Source organism: Notamacropus eugenii, chromosome 6, assembly GCF_028372415.1.
Source record: "Notamacropus eugenii isolate mMacEug1 chromosome 6, mMacEug1.pri_v2, whole genome shotgun sequence".
Taxonomy (NCBI): Eukaryota; Metazoa; Chordata; class Mammalia; order Diprotodontia; family Macropodidae; genus Notamacropus; species Notamacropus eugenii.
Genome location: NC_092877.1, coordinates 93670319 through 93693318, shown reverse-complemented (window position 1 = coordinate 93693318; position 23000 = coordinate 93670319). Strand labels below are relative to the sequence as shown.

The 23000-nt window shown below is 35.9% G+C and overlaps 1 protein-coding gene across 2 annotated transcripts in view; it reads left to right on the top strand.

The window, feature by feature from the left end:
• Positions 1-23000, top strand: part of SMIM14 (small integral membrane protein 14) — a 99537-nt gene that overhangs the window by 46086 nt on the left and 30451 nt on the right. For both annotated transcript variants that reach the window (XM_072620538.1, XM_072620537.1), the window contains one exon: positions 13469-13579. In XM_072620538.1, the coding sequence (XP_072476639.1) occupies positions 13505-13579 (75 nt within the window). In that variant the 5' untranslated portion in view covers positions 13469-13504. The remainder of the gene's footprint in view (positions 1-13468; positions 13580-23000) is intronic.

The window sequence follows — 23000 nt, the reverse complement described above, 5'->3', positions numbered from 1 at the left end:
ATACCACCTTGCTAGGAAGTAGCCTGTGTTAAAAAGCTATGGTTAAATGTTATAATCCTGTGATTTCCTTTCAAGAGTTGCCTTTTGTGGTAGTAATACCCTTATCTTAAAGATAGATTGTATTGATGAAAGGCATAAATGAAATAGAAATTTATGAGGAGACCCTTCCCTGGTAATGAGGAAAATCAAGTAAAGACATTCAATACAGTGACTCTATGGGACAGTGTAGGCAGGCAGCATTCTATCCTAGGTTTAGTCTTCTGCTTGGTTTCTGAGGAGAGAAGAGGATGTTTCATAACTTTTTTTTTCCTCCAGGGTGATTATTGGTATATTGGTTACTTAGACTTTAAGCCCTTATATTTTATAGAGAAACTTACCTAGTTGAGGAAAATTCAAAATGTTTGTTAAAAATATTTTTATGGCTATAAGAAATGATGAACAAGAAGACTTCAGAGAACCCTGGAAAGACATATATGAACTGATGCTGACTGAAAGGAGCAGAACCAGGAGAACTTTGTACACAGCAGCAACCACAGGAATTTTTCTGGTAGACTTAGCCCTGGAATATTCCCAAAGGACTCTTGAGGCAAAATGCCTTCCACAACCAGAGAAAGAACTATAGAACTGGGTTGCAGAATGAAGCAGACCCATTTTCTTTTGTATTATGTTCTGTTTTGTTTTATGATTTCTGCCATTCATTTTAATTCTTCTATTCAACACGACTGAGGTGAAAATGTATTTAATGGAAATGTATGTGTAGAACCTATATAAGATTGCATGCCATCTCAGGGAGGGAGGGGGGAAAAAGCAGAGGGAGGGGAAAAAATTCAGATATATGGAAGTGATTGTAGAACACTGAAAACAAATAAAAAAAAAAACCAAAAAAAATTTTTCTAAAAAGCTAATGTATTTATTCATGATAAAAAAATGAGGTAACACTATAAAGAATTAGTCCAGATTTCTATTAAATCTTAATTTTATATTTAATGTTTATGCCACAATTATCTTATTTTGGAAAAAGTTCCTTTCTCGTTAATTATTTTCATATTGACTTTTTCATTTCCTATTTTTTCACATCTAGCTCCACAGGACAGGTGTGTGTGTGTGTGTGTGTGTGTGTGTGTGTGTGTGTGTGTGTGTGTGTGTGTGTGTGTGTGTGTGTGTGTACGCACATATATATATACATACACATATACACAAGCATAGAGATACATATACACATGTGTATATATGTACACACAGAAAGTATATATTTTTTAAGTAACAGTATGAAACTGGTCACTTGACTGAATTCAGTTTGAAATAGCACAGATGGCAAAGCTACCAGACTTTTTATAGATAACCATGTTGATTTGAACCAAGGTAGAAAAATGGGAACTATCTTGAGGTGTAAAGAACCAAACTTAATGGTAAATATACTTGCTGCTGTCATGGTTGACTTTGCAACTTATTTTAAACACATAATTACTGCTGTTACAAGCAAATAAGGGCATGACTTCCTTGAAACTTGAATATTACAAATAGTGATAATTTGAACTTAACTCAAAGTAATCTTTAATGTGACTGTCAAACAATTTCCTCTTCCTGCCTTAACTTTTACTTAGGCTGTTCTTTAACACTAGAATGCCTTTCTCTGTTATCCTTTACTTTTCCTTTTACCTATTCTTCAAGCCAACTAAAGTGCCACTTAATCCTTAAAGGTCTTCATATAAAGAGAAACATTGAAAGATGGCTGGATTTACTTTTTGTTGAAAGAAGTGAGAGCCAGAGTCTACTAGACTCTGTCTTAAGACCCAGTGACTTAAATTGGTTTCAATTCCTCTCAACAAAATGTTTCTCCCAGGTTAAGCTGATCCTGAACCTGTCACTGCTGCTGACTATCCTTAGATACTCAGCAACTTCACTCCTTCCCTCTGCCTCCTCAGCATTCTGATTATAGGGCTAGAGGGTGGAACACTAAACTCCTCCCAAAGCCTTCCTGTATGGAGGGCAACATGAAGACTTTCCAGCTCACTCCACTTTCCATCTGCAGTTCTGCTTGACTTCAGCTCTTGGGAACAAGGGAACAAGATGGGGGTGGGGGGGTGGGGAGATGTGTGCTGATTGGGGGATCTCCTCAGTCTCCTTCCTCCTTAGCTCCCTCCCTTTCCTTTTGTGTATTTTCTTCTCTCATTAAATTTTAACTTCCTTGAGGTCCGACTGCCTTTCTTTTTGGTTTTTTGTATCCTTAGTGCTTAGCAAGGTGACTGACATATATTAAACATTTAATAAATGTTTGTTGAATTGAATTGGATACATTTTATTCTTCAATACTCAAATGTCTGTATGGTTCAATATTAGTTTTTGGTTCTTAGTCAAAACACATCCACAGCATCCCATTTTTTTTTTTTAAGAGAAACTTGTGATCCTACTGTTAACTCAGTGTTGAGTAAAAGACATCAGTGAGAACAATTTCTCATTTTTACCTGGAGACTAGTAACTAATTGAATGGTAGTAATCTCCATGAAATAAGCACATTTCAGTTTAGAGCATAAAAGTTAAATTTTCAAAATCTAATTTTGTTTGTCAAATAGGAATGCTTTTTAGTTTTGGAGAGCTTAAAAACTATAACATCTTGTCTTAGCCACTTATTTATTTCCTGTATGGTCTTGGGAAAGTCTTTTAAACTTGTGGACCTTCATTTCATCACATGCATAAAACAAAAGGAAGATGTTAGAAGATCCACATTCCTTCCGGTTCTAAAACCTGTGATGTTACACAAAATCAATGCTAGAGATCTTTTGTTAGTAACTTGTAAGTTACTCCATTACATAAGATAAGCACGAAGCTCTGTTAAAAACCTTAAAAAGCTTTCTGATTTGAGTTGGAAGAGTCTTCAGAAGTCACTTAGCTTAATTTGTACTGAACCCCAGGAGTTCCCCTCTACAACATCATCAATAAATTGTTATCCAGTCTCCATTTGAAGAACTTTAGGATGAGGAGCACACACACTCCCTTCCAAGGCAGCTTGTTCCACTTTGGGGCTGTGCATATTAGAAAGTTTTCCTCAGGTTCCAGCCTTCATCTTCCTTTCTGCACTTTTAACCATTGTTCCTAGTCTTACCCCTGGGGCCAAACGAAACAAATCTAATAGTCCTTCAGCTATTACTGTTGGTAACCTGAAAACCTATTACTAGTCATCTCTCTATCAAACATCTCCAATTTCTTGATTAAATGTCTCCATTTCCTTCAGTTTACCATTTTTATGTTGTCTTCTGCTATCACTGAGTCTTGTTAAAGTGAAACACCGAGAACTGAAAATAACATTCTAGATGTGAGCTCTGGAGGGCAGAATTCAGCAGGACTGCTTCTTCCCTTATTCTGGACACTGGATGCGTCTATTGTTGCATTAGTTTAAGAGCCATCCTGCATTGATTTAAGGGCAGCTAGGTGGCTTAGTGGATAGAGTGCTATGAAGACTCATCTTCTTGAGTTCATATCTGATCTTAGATTCTAGGTGTGTGACCCTGTGGACAAGTCACTTAATCCTGTTTGCCTCAGTTTTCTCTTACGTAAAATGAGCTAGAGAAGGAAATGTCAATCCATTCCAGTATCTTTGCCAAGAAAATCCCAGATGGGGCCACAAAGAGTGAGACATGACTGATCAATTCTTATGGCATATTAATATTCCATTTTCACGTACCATACATAATTTGTCTAGCAGTTCACCAATGGAAAGACATTATTTTAGTATCCAATTTTTTGGCTACCACAAAAAGAATTACTATGAATATTTTTGTACACATAAATCCTTTTTTTTCTTTGGGTTATAGGCTTAGTAGGTGGTATAGCTGAGTGTATGCAGAGTTTGGTACCTTTCTGGACATAGTTCCAAATTTCTTTCCAGGATGACTAAAAGTTCACCAATAGTGTATGAGTGCACGTATTTTCCCACTGCCATCTCAGTGTTCATGTAGGTCCTTTTTAAAAAAATCTCTTTAGGATACAACTTGATTTAAGTAAATTAGGTCATACTAGCATTTTTATTATATTGGCTTGACCTACCCATGAGCAATTCATGTTCCTCTATTTATTTAATTATTTTTATTTTTGCAGTGTTTTATAGTTATATTTATATAGTCTCTGAGTGAATCTTGGTAGATATATTGTATTTTAGTAAAGATTCTATAGTTTGCTTGGAATTTTTCCTTTTCAAGCTATTCTTCCTAGGGTTTTTTGGGTATGTATAGGAATGCAGAATATTTATATGGGTTTATTTTATATCTCGCAACTTTGATAGATTTTGTTTCCTTTTCACCTATGCTTATTCCCTTAATTTCTTTTTTTATTGCCATAGCTAGCATTTTATTTTCTTAAACATATTTCCACATTTGTCATGTTCTGATAGAAGAATCAGAACAAAAGGGAAAAACCACAAGAAAGAAAAAAACAAAAAATAGTATGCTTTGATTTACATTCAGATTCCATAGTTCTTTCTCTGAATTTGCATAGCATGTTCCATCATGAGACTTTCGGAATTGTCTTAGATCATTGTATTGCTTAGAAGAGCTAAGTCAGTCAAAGGTGGTCATTGCACAATGGGGCTGTTACTGTGTATGATGTTGTGGTTCTGCTCACTTCACTCAGCATCAGTTCATATACGTCTTTCCAGGTTTTTCTGAAATCTGCCTGCTCATCATTTCTGATAGCACAATTATATTCCATTACCTTCGTATACCCCAACTTGTTCAGCTATTCCCTAATTAATGGGTATCCCCTCAATTTTTAATTCTTTGCCACCACAAAAAGATCTGTATAGCTAGCACTTCTAGCACTGTGTTGATGATAATGGGCATCTTTGCTTCACCTGATCTTACTGGAAAGACCTTTTATTTATTACATTATCTCTATTATGTGTGATGCTGGAAACCTCTAACATTCAGTCATTTGGGAGTTACATTTGATAGTATTCCTAAACAAAGAGGAATTTCACAGTGTGATACCTAACTGAAATAAAAGTTCATCAAACAGAATAGTTGTTCCTTAAAATGAAAACACTTTAAGATGTTGTTAGATCTCAGAAACTTATTTTCAAAACCATTCAGTCCTGTCAAAGGTAAAGAGAATGGTGGTGACTTTTAACTAGATTAAGGTGTTCCTAATCGGACCTTAGAATGGGTTTTTGAACACAGTTTTCTAAACAAAAGTGGTTAGGCTTTTGAAAAGGAACAAAAGGATTTAGTTGCAGGAATTCTTTTCTTAGAAGGAAGTTTTCTTTCAGGTAAATCTAGAAAGGACTTAAGACTGGAAAGTGTTTATTTCTTGATATTTTCTTTAATAGAAAAAAGGAAGTCTTAATAATGTTCCTGCCACAGTACAGATAATGTCAGTTTTCTACTTTCTGTATTTTTTTCTTAGCAGACATACCTAGAAAATATTTCCCTTTATATTTTTATTTTACAATTCTCTTGATCAGATTTGCCAGTCTTTAGGCAAATTAATTTTTTAAAAACTTTTCCTCGTTAGAGGCACTCAGTTCCTGACCAAGAATTTACAGTTTTAGTATTTTGGTCCAGAAATCCAAACCTTGTTAGCATTTTCTTAAATCAGTGTAATATTTCACAGATCTGCCTTATTCTCCTATAATCCTCACCTTCAGTGAGGAAGGATGAGAATACCACATGTTCTTATGGTTGTCTGTTTCTGATGAGAGCATTGCTATCTGTCCATTCAGCCAGACTCACAACCTCAGTCATTCTGAGCCCATTTTTCTTTCATTCCTCCCTTCCTCCACCCCCACATCCATTCATTGGTCTTGTCATTTGTACTTGCCAAAATAATTCACATCTGTCTTCTCTGCATAACCACTCTGCTGTAGGCCCTTGTCACCTATTATAATTATTCCAATAACTTCTTAATTGGTCTTCCTGCTTCAGATCTTCCTCTGACCAAAACTGTCCTCTCCAGAGTTGTTAAAATGATAATCCTAAAATATCCATCTCACTGTGTTACTTCCCAATTTTATAAACTCTAGCGGCTCCCTCTTGCCTCTAAGATTAAGGGATTAAGTACAAATCTCTCTTTCCTTTCCAGATTTATTGCAGATTACTTAATGTGTCCTTGTGTTCTAAACAAACTGGCTTACTTACTGTAGCCTCTTTGTGTTGTTCCATCTCCCATTTCTGTGATTCTTTTAGATTCTTTAACTGCTCAGCTTAAGTACTATTTCCTAGAGAAAGGCTGTCAGTGCTCTCGCTGGTAAAAATTATTTGGTTTATACCTTGTATTTATGTGGGTTAAAGAGCCCCACTAATAAAATGTATTCTTGGAGAGAAGGAACTGTTTAATTCTTCTATCTTTGTATTGCTGATGCCTGGCACATAGTAGTGCTTCATAAATGTTTGTTAAATAAATGAGTGAATTCCCACGTTATTGTCCTTAGCAATGCTTTCTAGCTGGTAGCATCGTCAGTCCACATATAAATTGCCAGAAGTGAGTAGTGGTTGTCAGGTCTGAGAAATTTTGGCAGAGCTGGACATTTCATGGTTCCATCCCCTATGATGACAGCATGACTCCTTGTTGTTAATGTCAGACTTTTGGTCATCTTGGTTATTCTCAGTAGCCACCCATCAGTGGCAACATCTCTTTCTTTGGTTAGAATTGAATGGTCTCCATTAGTAGCACTCAGGATCCTAAAAGTTGGCTGCTTCCTCAGAGGGTCATCGTCCTTTGCTCATTTTGGAAGAACTTTAGACCTATACTTACATAGCTCCAGAGATTCTCATTTCATTCTTCTTGTCACATCGAAAATAGTGATAGGGGTTTAAAAAAAAAAAACTCACACCATTGACATTTTAAAAAAACACCGCTTCCTCCTTCAGTCTATGAGCATCCTGGGTTCCTTCATTTTCTCCCAGCTTCACCTCCAAGAATTATTTGTATTTATTTTACATACATTTACATATTTTCATTTTGTCTTACCCAGTAGAATGTGAGTTACTTGAGGACAAGTCCTGGTTCATTTTCATCTTCATATTTTGATGTCAACTTGACACAGAAAATGAGTACTTAATAAATGTGGAGATTCCTGTATCTTGGAAGAAATGTGGGCCAATCTGTTCCATTTTCAGACATTTGTGTTTGTATTATTATTTCTATTACTTTTTACTTGTTTTTAAAAACATTTATTTTTAACATTATCTAAAAATTTTGAATTCTAAATTCTCTTTCTCCCTCATGTCCCATCCCATCTACTAAGATGGCAAGCAATATATCAATTATACCTGTGAAATCATGCAAAACATTATCCTTATTAGGGGCAGCTAGGTGACACAGTGGATAGAGCACAGGCCCTGGAGTCAGGTGGACCTGAATTAAAATCTGGCCTCAGATACAGTCACTTAACCCCAATTGCCTCTGAAAAACCAAAAATAAATATATCCATATTAGCCATGTTGCAAAAAACAAAAAAGTGAGGAAATTATACTTCATTTTGCATTGAGAGTTAGTTCTTCAGTTCTCACTATGGAGGTAGATAGCATTTTTTCATCTTGAGTCCTTTGGAATTGTCTTGGATCATTGGAGAGTGGTCAATTCTTACAACATTATTGTTACTGCGCACAATGATCTCCTGGTTCTCACTTCACTTTGCATCAGTTCATCTAAGTCTTCCTAGGTTTTCCTGAAAGCATTTGCTCATCATTTTTTACAGCACTAATGTGCTGTAAAATACTAATATGTATTACTAATACGTATTACTATTACATTATATTACTAATATATATTACTAACGTAATACCAGTGTATTCCATCACAGTCACATACCACAATTTGTTCAGCCATTCCCCAGTTGATGGGCATCCCCTTAATTTCAAATTGTTGGTGGCCACAAAAAGAGCTGCTATAAATATTTTTGTACAAACAGGTCTTTCTCCCTTACATTTTGATGATTTTAAAAGAACAATGAAAAGAGAAAGGAAGACTAATTTGTGAAGGTGGTGAGGGAAAGGATAATTGGGGAAAACTATTTCACATAAATGGGGTCTGCAAGTAGAAATCTATACAACATGGAAGGAGGAGTAGAGGGGAGCAGGTGACACTTGAATCTTATTCTCATCTGAATTGGCCTTTACGAGATACATATTTTTTTTTAATTTATTTGTTTTCAGTTTTCTGTAATCACTTCTATAAGTCTTATATTTTCTCCCCCTCCCTCTCCCCTCTCTCCCCCAGATGGCGTGCAATCTTATATGGGTTCTGCACATACATTCTTATTAAACACATTTTCACATTAGTCATGGTGCATAGAACTAAAATTAATGGAAGCAACCATTAGAAAAACCAAAAGAAAAGAAAATATAACAAAAGAGAAAATATTCTGCTTTATTCTGTGATCCAGTTCCATAGTCCTCAAGATACATTCTTGATACACAGACACAGTTAAAATAAGTGGCTGGAGCAGTGTAAAGTGACTAAAGTCCCAGCAACCTCTCCCTTGGTTTTCTGAGAGTGGCCAAGGTTTGAGAGTACAATGCCCTTCTCACTGCCATCTGATGTAGTGGAAGGTAAGATTAAGGTTAAAAAGTATTTTAGTTTTAAGAATTTTATTCGCTGTACAGTATGGTACAGTGGATTTCATGTGTTATAAAAAGTGAATATGGTCTGAAATCATTTTTTAAAAATTGCAATGTGAACACAAAAAGTCACAAAACTCTCAGGAGTTGCTAATGAGAAAAAATGTTTTGTATGTTAACCAATTTAATTTTGTTTACAGTTCACTGAGTATTATGAGTTATTTCATGATTATTCTGTTAGGAAAAATGTATATTATCAGAATTAATGTTTTATTATAAATTGTATTCAGAAAAGTGTATATTCAGCAATATCTGGCAAAAGATTACAGTTTTTAGTGATTGTAGGAACCTAGATTCAGTGTATGAATATTCATCTTTTTAACTTTCCAGTTGTTTTCTAGGAATTGTACCCCTGCTAAAGTTGAGAATTGACTTTATCTTATTATCTCATATAAACATGTAAGGAGTGAAACCTGGTTTAACCCCTTATGGTTGCTCATTTATGTTTACTTTTTTATTCTTCTCTTGAACCTTGTGTTTGAATGTCAGATTTTCTACCTGGCTGTGATCTTTTCATTAGGAATGTGTGGAAGTCCTCTATTTCATTAAAGATTCCTTTTCCCCTGTGTAGGATTATATTAGTTTTAGACTAATAATTCTTGGTTGTAAACCCAGACCTTTTGCCTTTTGGAATACAGTTATTCTTTCCATATGGTTGGGGTTAGGGGTGTGGAATTGTGTGATCTAGAAAATCCATGTAAAACTTTTTGCTCCCTCCCTTTGAGAGAAGTCTGAATTTTTTCTTTTTCTTTTATGGGGTCTTTACAGTATCGTTTTGTAAAATTTGGGTTAGCATTTGGTCATAGGTTCTGTGTCATCTGCTGGCCTTTGCTTGTCACCTGCAGCTTCTGCAAAACTCCAAAAATATTCCCATTTGATTTCTTTTGCCAACCCGTGATATATTGCAACTGTAATGGAGAAAGTTATGATGTGAAAGAGATAACTATTATGTTCTAAGCTCACTGCTCCTTTGTAGTGATGGCTGTTAAATCTTTGGAGATCTTGACTACGTTGTTCCATTGTACTTGAGTTTTTTCTGGCCACTTGCAATATTTTCTTTGTTGTGAAAGCTCTGATTTTTACTAATAATATTTCTAGTAATTCTCATTTTGGGGTTTCTTTCTGGAGATAACCAGTGGATTCTTACTATTTCTATCTGCCCCTAGTTCTAAGAGATCTGGACAGATTTTTTGAAATATGATTTCTAGGCTCTTTTATAAAAAAGGTCATGGCTTTCAGGTAGTCCAATGAACCTTAAATTATCTCTCTTTGATTTTTCAGGTTTGTTTTTTACTGTGAAATATTTTACATTTTATTTTCTTTCAGTCTTTTGCCTTTGTTTTCATGTTTCTTGATGTGTCATGGAGTCATTGGCTTCTCTTTGGTCAATTCTAATTTTCAGTGTTTTATTTTCTTAGGTAAGCTTTTGTATCTCTTGTTCTAAGCTGTTAATTCTCTTCATATCTCTCATTTATTTTTTCATTTCTTCCTTTACTTCTGCCTTTTTTAAAATAAGTTTTTGATATCTGTTTTTTATGTCACCATAGTGTTTTATGAAAACACATGTTTTTTCTTCTTTGTGCAAATATCCATGCGCATTTCAGTTCTAAGTGACAGAGTCAGGGTTTAGTGATCTTTTGATTCTATAGCCAGTACTTTTCCATTGCATCCTCTCATGACTTGGATAGCTGATTGTTAATAGTGATATTGAAGCAAAGGTTTTTTTTTCTCCCATTTCAGTAATTTCTTTTCTCACTGAGTTGATTTGGTCCATTGTAAAGGCTTTAACATTTTAAATAATATAACATTTCTAATTTGTTTCCAATGATTACCTCTATCCCTTATTGTTAATAATTCTCCCACTAGCCGTAATTTCGAAAGGTACTTATTTTCTCCTCTATTTTTTTAAATCAGGTCAGGTATTCATTTGGAATTTCTTGTGGTAAATGGAATGTTTTTCTAAACCTAATTTCTGCCCATCTGCTTTCCATTTTTCCCAGCAGTCCTCAAATAGGGAGTCCTTGCCTCAGTAACTTAAGCTCGTGAGTTTAGTAACCGTTACTGGGCAGCTACTGGGTTTTTTTGCTTGTTTGTTGGAATGTTGTTCCTGGTTCTCCCCTAGCACTCCTGGTTCACTCTTCATACTTTCTTATTCTCATCTTATTTTGTCTTGTTTTATACATTATCATTTTGACATTTGATTCTCAAACTAAATCTATAAAAGTTTATGCAGTGTTTTGATTACATCATGCGCCACAGGTTTTTGAGGTAGGATATAGAATTTTGAGATTGAGAGAAGCAGAGATTAGTTATTTTATTGTAGGGTGGGAAGTGATTCATCTAATCTTATTAGAGATGATTTATCTAATCCTAATTCTAAGAAACTGAGAGTGACTTATTGGAGGTCAGGTGACTTCCAGTCTTTTACTAGCCTAGTTTCTTCTAAGTTTCTTATTTATGATGGCATTAACGTGGCCTGAGGTTATTTTTCTTTTTGAGGAAATAAAGGAATATTTTAGCAGCAGGAGTGATTTTACATATTAGGAGATTACACTTTATTGGCTTTTTTCTGTGTACTGTATGTATTCTTTATCTTTTATTTTAACTACTCATTTTTTAAAAGGAGATGTGGTCAAGACTTGTACATATGAAAAATCACTAATATTTGCCCTCTCAAATTATTTCCCAACAATTTGACCTTAACAAATAGTCCTAGTGTTGTTTGTTGAATTATATCTGAATTTTATGGGCTGAGTTCTAAATTTAGACACAAAGAATGAAATTAAGGAGAGCAGGGAAAGGTAATTACGTGCTTATTTTAACTTTCCATGCTTTCTTTGCAATCTTATTCCCCTTCACACACTGGCCTTCTTGTTCTTTCTTGAAAAAACAAAAACAACAAAAAGTCACGAAAAACACTTACTCTCTCCAGAATATATTTCTTAATAAATCTTGGTTGATTATTATTTTGATTAATATTTTTTTAGATTATATCGCTAGTAGGGAGGCATGTGTCCTTCTGTATTGGCAGGTTGGTATTAGCGTTTATCCTTTCATTTGATGAGATCCTTATTACCTTTCATGTTGACTCTGCATTGTTGTAATAAGTTTGTGGATTACTCTTTTGACTTGGGTTTCTTCCTTCTTCACTAATTAGTGTATCTTCCCATATTTCTTTGAATTCATATTCATCATTCTTTATGCTGTAATGACATTTCATTTTTCATCCCTCAGTTTCATCTTTGATAAAAATCCTGTGAACATTTTTGTGTATTGGATATATGGAATCTCCAGGTTATAGGATATGAAACATTTAATAACTTATAATTTCACTCACTTCCCAGAACTGTTTTTCACATTGATGCATGTTGCACTTTCTTGGAAGGTTTTTTGTTTTGTTTTTGTTTTTGCATCTCTTGACTTTTGTTACTAATAGTATGAATTATGCCACTGTCTATCCAGTATTGGATCCTTGGTATTAGTTCAGTTCAATAATAATGAATAGTTTAGTTTTTATTCCTGTAGTTTCTTTGCCAGTGTTTTCTTTATTTTTGAATTGTTATTTATTAGTAATATTGACTGAAGTTCTTTCTCAGCTTATATATATAAAGGTATTTCCTTGGTTTTGGCATCAGGACTTCATAGTAGGAGTTTGGTAGAGTTCCTTGATTCTCTGTATTGAAAAGAGGAAAAGAGGTGCAAGCATGAATTCAAGTGAATAACAAAATTTAAGGCAAACTAGGAAGCAGTGTTATGCTTATGTGTTCCATAGATAAGAACATAGTAAGAGATATATAAACACTAGAAGGCATACTGACGGTGCAGGATAGTGGGAGAGGAACAAACCATCGATATAGTGCCTACTATGTGCCATGCACTCTGTGCTAAGGTTTTTACAAATAGGATCTTGGGAAGTAGGTACTGTTATATTCTCATTTTACAGTTAGGGAAACTGAGGCAAACAGTTAATTAGAGAGTTGCTGGAGATCACACAGCTAATAAGTGTCTGAGGCCAGATTTGAACTCAGGTCTTCATAATTCTAGGCTCAGCACTCTATCCATTGAACCATCTAGCTAGCCACCTCCAAATGACTTTTTAGGAAAGGTAAATGGCACACAAAAAAAACTTAGGTGGATGTAGGCATTCCCTTTAGTAATTCAGAAGGCAACCAATCCAGGCTTGCCCATGAACTCTTGTTCAAGTTTTCCTGTCATTTTGGCATAGGGTATTTGCCTAGTGTGTTGGATTCTGTTTTTGAGTTATTCTGACATTGCAGAGATACCATTGGAGAGCACAGGATGACCATTAGGTATCCTTTGCTTGGGCATAACTATAGGAGACTTTAATATTCCCTTTTCTAGACTTGAAAAATTTAATAGGGAAGCAGCAATGAAATTATGGGTTTGAATATAACATTGCAAAAATCTGTATTTGATAGATATATAAAGAGAATTAATCATTTTAATTGATTGGTTAATTAATTGATCATCCCTGAATGAGGATATCCTTTATATAGGGACTTTCATGAAAATTTATTTCTAAGTAGAATTTAAGAATTTGTAAATAATAACAATGAATATAGAATAAAATAAAAACTAAAAAACTATCTTCCATCCAGCTATAAATATTCTGTTAATCTTGAATAGATACATAAATAGATAAAACACCAAATCACTGGAAAAATACAAAATTAAAGAGGTAATATTACCGTATGATAAAATTTAGAAGTAGATGAGACAAGTAAATACTGTCAAACTTTAAAAAAAACTTATTTCATAGGCTAAATTCTAAAATTAACCACTCTGTGCTATTATCTTGTAATCATCTTTTTTTTTCAAACTTCTCTTCCTGATAGGTATAAACAATTTTGTTGAAATCATTCTTGGTAATCATGGCAGAAGGTGGATTTGATCCCTGTGAATGTGTTTGCTCTCATGAACATGCAATGAGACGATTGATCAATCTGGTAAGATAAATGGGAAATTTTTACTCTGATTTGCCTATACTGTTTTGTTTTGACGTATAATTTTCATTTTTTGGCTATGAAACAGTGTTATATACTTAAATTGAAGTGTTGTCTTCATTAAAAGCCATAATATGTATCTTGTGATTGGTTGATCTATTAATCATTAATAATTCATTTTTTGTTATAGCTAGCTAAAATGTTTCACGTTCATTCAATCAGAGGTTAATAAGGTAAATTCTTCTATTGCATAGCATACACAAACTATTAGTCTGTGCCTTTTCATTCAAATAATCTTCAGCAAACTAAAGCAAATTTGTACCCTTAGTCATTGTCAACTTTTTGTCTAATTTTATTTAATATGTATCACAGCAACCTTTGTATAACAGATTTGTAAGCCTGAGTTTGTGACCTACTTAACTTTGTATATTTGCTGCAACAAAATTAAAGTACAAAAGAAAAATTGAAGAATCATGGAGAATTTGTTATAAGGGAATAATACATTGTGAATAGTTGATATTTGCAGTTTATAAGCTCTGTTATTAAGACTAGTATAGGCAGGATTTTAAAAATCTGTCAAGAATTTGTGCTCTCTACTGTCCTTATAAATTGATAATAATTTAAATTAAAGTATGTAAAAATATGCCCTTTTTTTGCAATATTCCTATGAAGCTAGATTAAAGTTGGTTGTTGGTTTAGTTATTAAGGAGCAAATGTAATTCATTGCTACCATATACTTATTTCAGGTGTGCCTCTTTTAAATGTCTTTTCTTTGGGGATTAGCCTATGCTGTACATAATTACTCACTTTTAAAATGGTGCCTTCTAGAGTAAAGATTAAAATTAGGAAGCGTAGAATTTCAAAAGAGACACAGATGAAATTGTATGGAGGTGGCATGGGAGCACTGTAATGGTGACACCTTTCTTTAGATGGCAGTGAGCTCAAAAATATCATTTGTGAGGTGGTTGTCAACCATTTTTCATGTCTATATCCATTTATCCATAGGGATAAATTTTACTTTGAAATTACAAGAAACTAGTTTATAATTATTTCAAATTTCCCTAGTGGAATAGCTTTCTTACATAAGTTGATTTTTTTTCATAATTTTCCTCTTATTTTCATGATACTATAAATGTTCTTTTGATCTAAATTCTTTGTAATATTGTTTTTATTTTAAAAAAGATGCTGAAAAAAATAAGATGCTGATAGAATTGGCATCCAGAAGTATCTTGACAAGCTAAAGTATTGAGTTGAATCTCACAAGATGAAATTCAGTAGGGAGAAATGTCAAGTGTTACTTTTGGAGAATTGTGTTCAGTTCTAGGTTCTTCATTTTAAGAAGGATATTGATAAACTGGAGAGGAAGACAAGAAGGACAATGAAAGACCTTGAGTCCCTATCATGTCCTATCACTTGGTGACCCTTCAACATACTTAGCTTGGAGAAGAGAAGACTTGGGGGACTATCATTGTCTTAGGTATTTGAAAGGGTTGTCTAGGGAGAAAGGATTAAACTGGTTTTTTGTGGCCCCAAAAAAGCAGAACAGAAGGTAATAGGTAGAAGTTGCAAAGAGGTCAGTTTAGATTAGATTGATGGAAAATACTTCCGAACAATTAGAGCTGCCCAAAAGTTCAGTGGACTCCTAGGAGAGGTGGTGAGTTGGAGGTTTTCAAGTAGAGGCTGGATTTTATTTACTCAGGTATATGATATCTGTATATCTATGTATCTCTCTCTCTCTGTGTATATATATATATATATATATATATATATATATATATATATGTATGTACATGTGTACATATATGTATATGTACACATAAAAAATAGTAGATACTCATTTCAGGTATGGTTTGGACTAAATTAAGTGGTGGGCAGCTCGGTTGTTCAGTGGATAGAGCACTGGACCTGGAGTCAGAAAGACCTGAATTCAAATCTGGCCTTTGACACTTACTAGCTCTCTGTGATCCTGAACAAGTAATTTAACCTCTCTTTGGCTTAATCCACTGGAGAAGAAAGTGGCAAAACACTGCAGAATCTTTGTCAAGAAAACCCCTGGACAGTATCGATGTGCTAATAATGGTCCATGGTGTCACAAAGTTGGACATAACTGAACAAAAACAACGAAATTAAATGGTTACTGAGGTCCCTTCCAACTTAAATATGTACTTTCTATGATTATGCACATAGTAAGACATAGCTGGAATACTTAGGAGAGGGCAGCATTTCCTTTTTTCTACAACTGACTTGACAAAAATGAATTGTTTTCGATCTCAAATGGAATACACTGAAGGTATTGAGGGTCCCCCAAAATGAAAAGTATCTTCATTACTGGCTAAGTTGGAGCCAGGATTCCAGAGGAGTCCACATACAGTATGACAGTGCAAGGTTACAGATTAGATTACTGTTCTAGAAGGTAATAGTGCACACATTTCGTTTTCAAGATTAGCAGACCCTTACACCTTATCTGATTAACAGTTTTAAGGCCTGTGTCATTGAAAATATCTCCCTATATTCTTATTCTTAGCAAGAAAACACTTAATTTTCAGAACTTATAAAAGGTCATTCCTCCAACTTCTCAAAATAAAGATGAAAAATCACATTCAAGGAAGGACACAGCCATCAGCACATCAGTAAAGCTAACAGGCTAAGAATTAGAACTCTGTGGATGAAAACATGTCAAAACGATCAATTGGTTAGAAGTGATTCTACGTAGTGTTGACCAGATTCTGCCTCAAGACATTCCAAGGTTACAGTCATTGCTTTTGGCCCTAGAATATTCTGTGACAGCATCACAACATACCTATGTTTTTCCTCTCCATGTGTTTTACCTGAAGATAGATTCTCATTTCTTTTCATGCCATTTTGTTGTTTATCTGGTTTTCTGTTCCTAGAGCTTGGATGTACTGGATGAATGTTGCTGGTGGGTTTGCTACTGCCGCTTCAAACCTTCATCATCACTTGTGGGGGGAGGGGAGAGAGAGAGAGCTTGTTTGTTCATAATTAGTGAAAATCATGTGACTGTTGAAGATAGTCAATGTCTGAAAAATCTGACATAATCATTGTCAACAACTTAAAGAAGGGAACACAGGATACTAAAAAGAGAAGTGGCCTTATAGCTTTCTGGCTGCTTAATAACTGGCTTTGGTTTTACTGCCAGAGGCAACATCACATAAAGAATTTGTGCCCCACCCCAAAATAAAGAGGGAATGTTGGCAGAGGCCATATTTGTACAACCTGGCATTCGTGACCTGACAGAATGATGAAAGTTGGAAAAACAAATGGAAATATATGTTCGTAGCCTCAGCCTTAAAAAGACTCACCAGTATGTCCTATCTGTGTGAGGGGCCTACCCTCATTATTAGTCAGCTAATCATGCTAATATTAAAAATAATAATAGGAGCAGCATTTATGTAACATTTTTAAGGTTTACAAAGTGCTTTACATGGGTTATCTCTTTTGATCTTTACAACAGTGCTGTAATATAGGTACTATTATTATTTCCATTTTGCATATGAAGAAACCAGGGCCCCAAAGATGTGAAGTAGCTTCCCCAGGGTCACACAGAGGCTACAAATATCTTTTTTCCATGCTTGGCTAGTATTCTAAGTCTGGAGCCATTGTATGGGCCACTAAGTAAGGCAGAGATCACCTGAGCAAAGTGCTTCCTTACCTGTCTATGGGTTTGAGTGTGTAGAATCTGATCAGCATACTAGTTTTATTAGCTTGGTACTAGCAAGGTAACTAAAGATGTTTAGATCGGAACAAGAGTGAGTAAATCTTGGTTTTCCTGGCTGGGGACATGGGCCAAATGAGGTGCATTTACCAAAGACTGGGCCATTAGTGTTGACTCTTGCCCAGGCAGTAGTCACAAAGCATTTGACCATTGCTGATCTGAATAAGATCGAGAAGGAGCTAGATGATAGTGTATTTAGGTGCACATAAAACTAGTTGATGGATAGACCCCAAAGAGTAGTCAGTCAGTCATTAATGATTCAGTGTCATTTTTGGATGTTAGTCTCTAGTTACGTGATACTGTGATCTCAAATGAGATGTTTGGTACACATTTCAAATTCAACATAACCAAAACAAGACTCGCTGTCTTTCTCCCCAACCCTGCCCTCCCATACTGCTTACTGCATCTGTCGTGCCCACAACCATGTGAGGTAGATATGAAGAGCTTTAAAGTCCAAAGAGTGGACTTCATATTTGAGCTTGGAGATAATAGAGAGCCACTAAAGTTACTTGATTGATACAGGAAATTCCTTCTACCAGTGTGGATCATCAGCCTTTGTTTTACAGTGTAGTTGGTAAACATGGAAGTGGAACAGTTTTATGCAGTGACAAAACCAAGGGTAGGACCGTGTGTGCGTGCGTGTGTGTGCGTGCATGTGCGTGTGTGTGTATGTAGTGGAATCTTGGGAACTGAGTAGGTTGAGGAACTCAGAAGTTAGAGTATTGGTGGAGGATGACATGCGTGTTGAATTCCCAAGAATGAGAGCAAGATAATGGGGCAGAAAGAGATTGAACCAGACACTGAACTCATTGAGATACAATGGAGAATGTCCTGGGAGTTGGTAGGTAGCAGCCAGAGCATCTGGGGTGGATGTGAAATTTTGACAGTATGAACCTCAAAAGAGGAGAGGTTGCTTAGTGAATGTAGTAGAGGAACAGTCTGCAAGGGGCCAGTGGGGACAATGAATATTCCAGTTTCCCTTCCTTGACCAGCAAGCTTCATAGCAGAAGTTGTATGGAAAAAAAGGGGTAGCCTGTAGTGGAAGGGGCAGTGAGGGAAACTGTCTTTAGGAGACAGTCAGGTCTTAGTGAATGCCAGAAAATGAAAGCAGTAAGTAAAGAAGAAAGAAATGAGTTAATTATTCTGGAGACATTCCAAAGAACATAGATGAATAAACTACCATGTTAAATATAATTATTAAAAAATAAGCTGGATATAATAGACTATCAGAGTCATATAGGACTTTTTTCCCTATTCTTTGTATGTCAAATTTATAATCATAGTACGGGAAAATTTTAAAAAATACATCACTGCTGGATTCATGTTTCAGTATAAATCATACGTAATGTTTTAAATCTTCTTGTAAACCTCATGATTATAACTACTACACCCCTTCCCAGGAGAACTGTGTTGTACATTTTGTCACCTTTAAAAAATCCAAGTTGTACTGCCAAGGTTTAAGAGTCAGTGCTGGGAATTTGTATTTCATAGTCATTTGAATATTAGTAGTTAAAATCTTTTGAGCATAAGGAAAAGTTGCAGAGTCCTATTTCTTCATTGGTTACAAAGACAACACATAGTCTACATATTTAAATTGTGAAAGGAATAAGGTGATTTAGAATGACTAATTTGGAGTGAATCCTTTTTTCCCCTAATAGAAGATGCTTTTTCATCTATTACATGTTAAGGATCAATAATGATAATTCCCATTTATTTCTTTAAGGTTTACCTAGCTCTTTCCCAAGGTAATACTGTGAGGTAAAAGTAGTACAAATATCATACCTATTTGAATCTGTTAGTTAAAGATGGTTCTTGTCTTATTTCACTACTAGATGGTTAAATTCTGAGTGCAGAGAGATCATTCATTATCTCACCTTTGTATGTACCCTACTCCTTTGCAGTGTTCTTAAATATGTACTAGGTGCTTAATAAATATTTTCTTTAATGAATACAACGAAAGAGTGGAACTTTATTCTGTGGGTAGTAAGAAGCCAATGAAACTTTTTGAGAAATAATATAACATGATTAGACCTCTAATTGGTCTGACTGATCCATAGGAAGGACTAGATGTCAAGAAACTGGAAAGGAGAGACCAGAAACTATTAGAATAGTTCTTGAGAAGGAAGGGAAGTTATTAAATCAGTGATGTTTTTCCCAACCCTTTAAAACTTACATCAAAACTTCACCTTATAGAATGGGGTTCCATTTGGTCTGAGCTTTCTTTTGGGATCCACTTACAGTAAGTTATTGTCAGTTTTTGTGTCTACCCTCAAGGAGCTCACAGTTTCATGGCATGTAACATATCAAAAGCAGATGAAAGTGGGGGATTAGAGGAGAAGGCATCTAGAGAAGGGACATGATGAATCCTGCAGCTGGGGTAAGGAATGGTGATGTGAATGTCCTGGGAGCTCTCCTTAAATAGTAGAGTATTTGGGAGTGACTTCCTGATCGCTGCTCTCTCCAGTCAGTTGGAAAAAGGGATTCCAAGGGCAGTGGGTAATGAAGAGTTGTAAGTTTGAATTGATGTCATCTTGCAGAAAGATGAGATTCTGAAACTCAAAAACTCTGGGAGAGAAGCTGGGTAGGGAACAAAGAAAAGGAGTGTGGTAGTATAAAAATGCTTTTTTGGGGAAATGAGTGTGACAGCAGTTAAAGTAATAATGTAATAGTTAATAAATGAAGCATTTCTATAACACTTTAAGATTTGAATAATGCAGAAGCAGGAACTGTACAGCAAGGATTTCCCCTCCCATAGAAAACACTGGACCAAATCCTGGTGAGGGAATCCAAGAGAAAAATCACAGGGAATCATTTTTCCACCCTCAGTTAATATAGGGAGATACAGAGGTTAATGAATTCATGGCGGGGAGGGGAGGGGGACTGGTGTGAAGCAGGACACAAGTGGAGCAAACCAGTGCCTAGGAAATTGTGTGAACCAGAGCACGAAGGGGTCCCAGATCCATCCAAGGCACCTCCACACCTATATCAGGGCACTACAACAGGCACAGCTATGAATTGGCAGCTTTGTTGCCCACTACTCAGTTTCAAGCCATAGATCCAGGGCCGACTGACAAGGAGACTTGTGTCCACCTTGCCACCCCCATGGTGGTCTCAGTCCTTACTAAGGTTCCTCTGGGCCTACAGAGGAATAATTAGGGCAGGAATCCCAAACCAAAGGGAATCTGTGTCACTCTGAACCAGAAGATCTTCCCAGCTGGCTGACAGTGGCTAAGTGTACTAACAGTCTGCTTTTGCTCAGACCCAAAACCAAGTCAGGAAGTTGTAGAACTTAGATTAGGGATGCAACAATTAGGTTTTACTCTGAATCACATCACTTTGGAAGTGATGGTAATTCTCAGGTCTGGAGCCTGAGCTGTCCCTGAGATTCTGAAACAGCATAACACTCATTATCCCAAGAAAACCTCAGTGGGACAAGCCTAGAAATTCCCTACAGACATGCACAGACCCTGGTCTTAACATAAAGTCTAAAGTCAGAAAGTGAGCAAAACAAACAAGACAAAGAACACCGTCATAAAAAACTGTGTGGTGAACTCAAAATCTGTAAGCAAAGCCTCAAAGAAAATTGCAGCTTGAGTACACGTTTAACTAGATTTCCTGAAAGAGATAAGAGTTAAAGAAAGGTTAAAAATGTTTTTGTCAATGAAATGAGTGTGCTGTAGGGAAAAATATGGAAAAAAAATAAGAACTATAGAAGAAAGAACCAGAAAGTTAACTGACTGCCTGGCCCAAGAGGTATGAAACCCAAACAGTAGCATGTTCCTTAAAAAGTAGAATGGACCAAAAGAAGCCAATGACTACATGAGAAAACAAGAAATATTTTTTAAAAAATTAAAAGACTAAAAAAAATAGGAGAAAATGTAAAATATCTCATAACAAAAATAGCTAACTGATCTGAAAAATAAATCAAGGAGAACATATTTAAGAATCATTAGACTATCTGAACACTGTGGTCAGACAAAATCCTAGACATCTCATTTGTTTGTTTGTTGTTGTTCCGAAGAAAGCTAATGACATCACGGTGGGTGATGTCGTGACTCACTCTTGAATCACGAAATGTCGTCAGCCTCACTCTCTCTTCCAGAGTCATCAGAGTCCAGAGGCAAGAAAGAAAAAGTCAAGATGTCTGATGATGGCCTTGGATGCAGTGGATGACGTTGGCATCTTTGATGTCTGACCAGTCTCTGAGCTTTCCACCGTACCTGCTTCAGCTGCCTTCAGGGTCATTGGAACAAGTTGTTCTCCTCCCATTCTGGACATCTTATTTACAGAAATCATGAAAGAAAACAGTGCAAATATCTTAGAACCAGAGGGCAGAGTGGAAGTAGAAGGAATCTACTGGCTGCCTCCTGAAAGAAATACCACAATGGGAACTCCCAGGAAAGAGAATGCCAAAAACAGAAGCTTCAGGTCAAAGAGGAAATGCTGGAGGAAGCCAGGAATATTGCAGGTACTAAGGAGTCACAATCAGGATCACACGTGATTTTACAGTCATTATTCAAAAGGAGCAGAATGTGGACTATAATATTCCTGAAGACAAAGAATGTGACAGGCATACACCCAAAAATAGCTTGCCCAGCCAAACAAAGTGGGAAATCATGAACCTTTACTGAAATAGAGGACTTCCAAGCATTCCTGGTGAAAGCAGCAGGCTGCATAGACACTTTGACAGTCAAACACAGGAGTTAAGAGAAACATAAAAAGGTAAACATGAACAAATAATGATAAAGAACTAAACAAGGATAAACAGCTTACATTCTAATATGGGGAGATGTTATATGTGTCTCCTCTGAACCCTATCATCAAGTCTCATAGAGGGAGTCTAAATAGAAGGCCTAGGAGCTGGTTTTGTGATGTCTTGATATTAAAAGATGAATAGAAAGGAAGGGGAAGAGAAATACACTGGGAAGTGGAGAGAAGGGTAAGGAAAATTATCTAATATCAGAATCAAGGAGATATTGGTAGAAACAAGGAGGATTAAGGGGAGCAGTTATTAAGGCTTTCAAGTGCACTAAGACTTTTGAGACACCTGCATGTTCACATTGGATCCCTCCCAAAACCATGTGAGATGGGTGTTACCATTATTTCCTCTTTACAGATTAGTTAGCTGAGACTGAAAGGTATTAAGGCCAGAGTCACGTAGCTATTAAGTGATAGAGCCAGTCTTTCTTATTCCAACATTCGTACTCACTGTTGCCATCTGGTGGCCTCAGTGTAGGGTGACCTAGAGGCAATGAAGCTTGATAGGGAGCCATTTCTGTAATATAGGTGTCAAGATGTTGGGAAGTGGGCCTAGGGGGTGTAGCAGTGAGAATGAAGGATTTTTTTTTAAAGCCTTTTAAAAGTTGTTTGAGCTACTGTATACTGGAAGGTCATTGTGAGAGCTGAAAATAAAAGTAGAGGAATCTCAAATGTTTGCTTGTTTAGTAATGAAAATAAGTGGAGACCTGACAGAGAACTTAAGAGAAATATTCCCCCTGACTTCTGGAATACTTACAGAAAGCAATTTAAATTCAGACCTTTTTAAATGGCAGTCAGTCTTCAACAGACATTTATAAACACCCTGAGTACCAAAGCCCTGTGCTAATCATGGTGAAACAAAGAAAAGCCAAAATATGGTCTCTCCTCTCATGGAACTTCTAGCTTAATGGCATACTTCAACAGTTTTCTTCC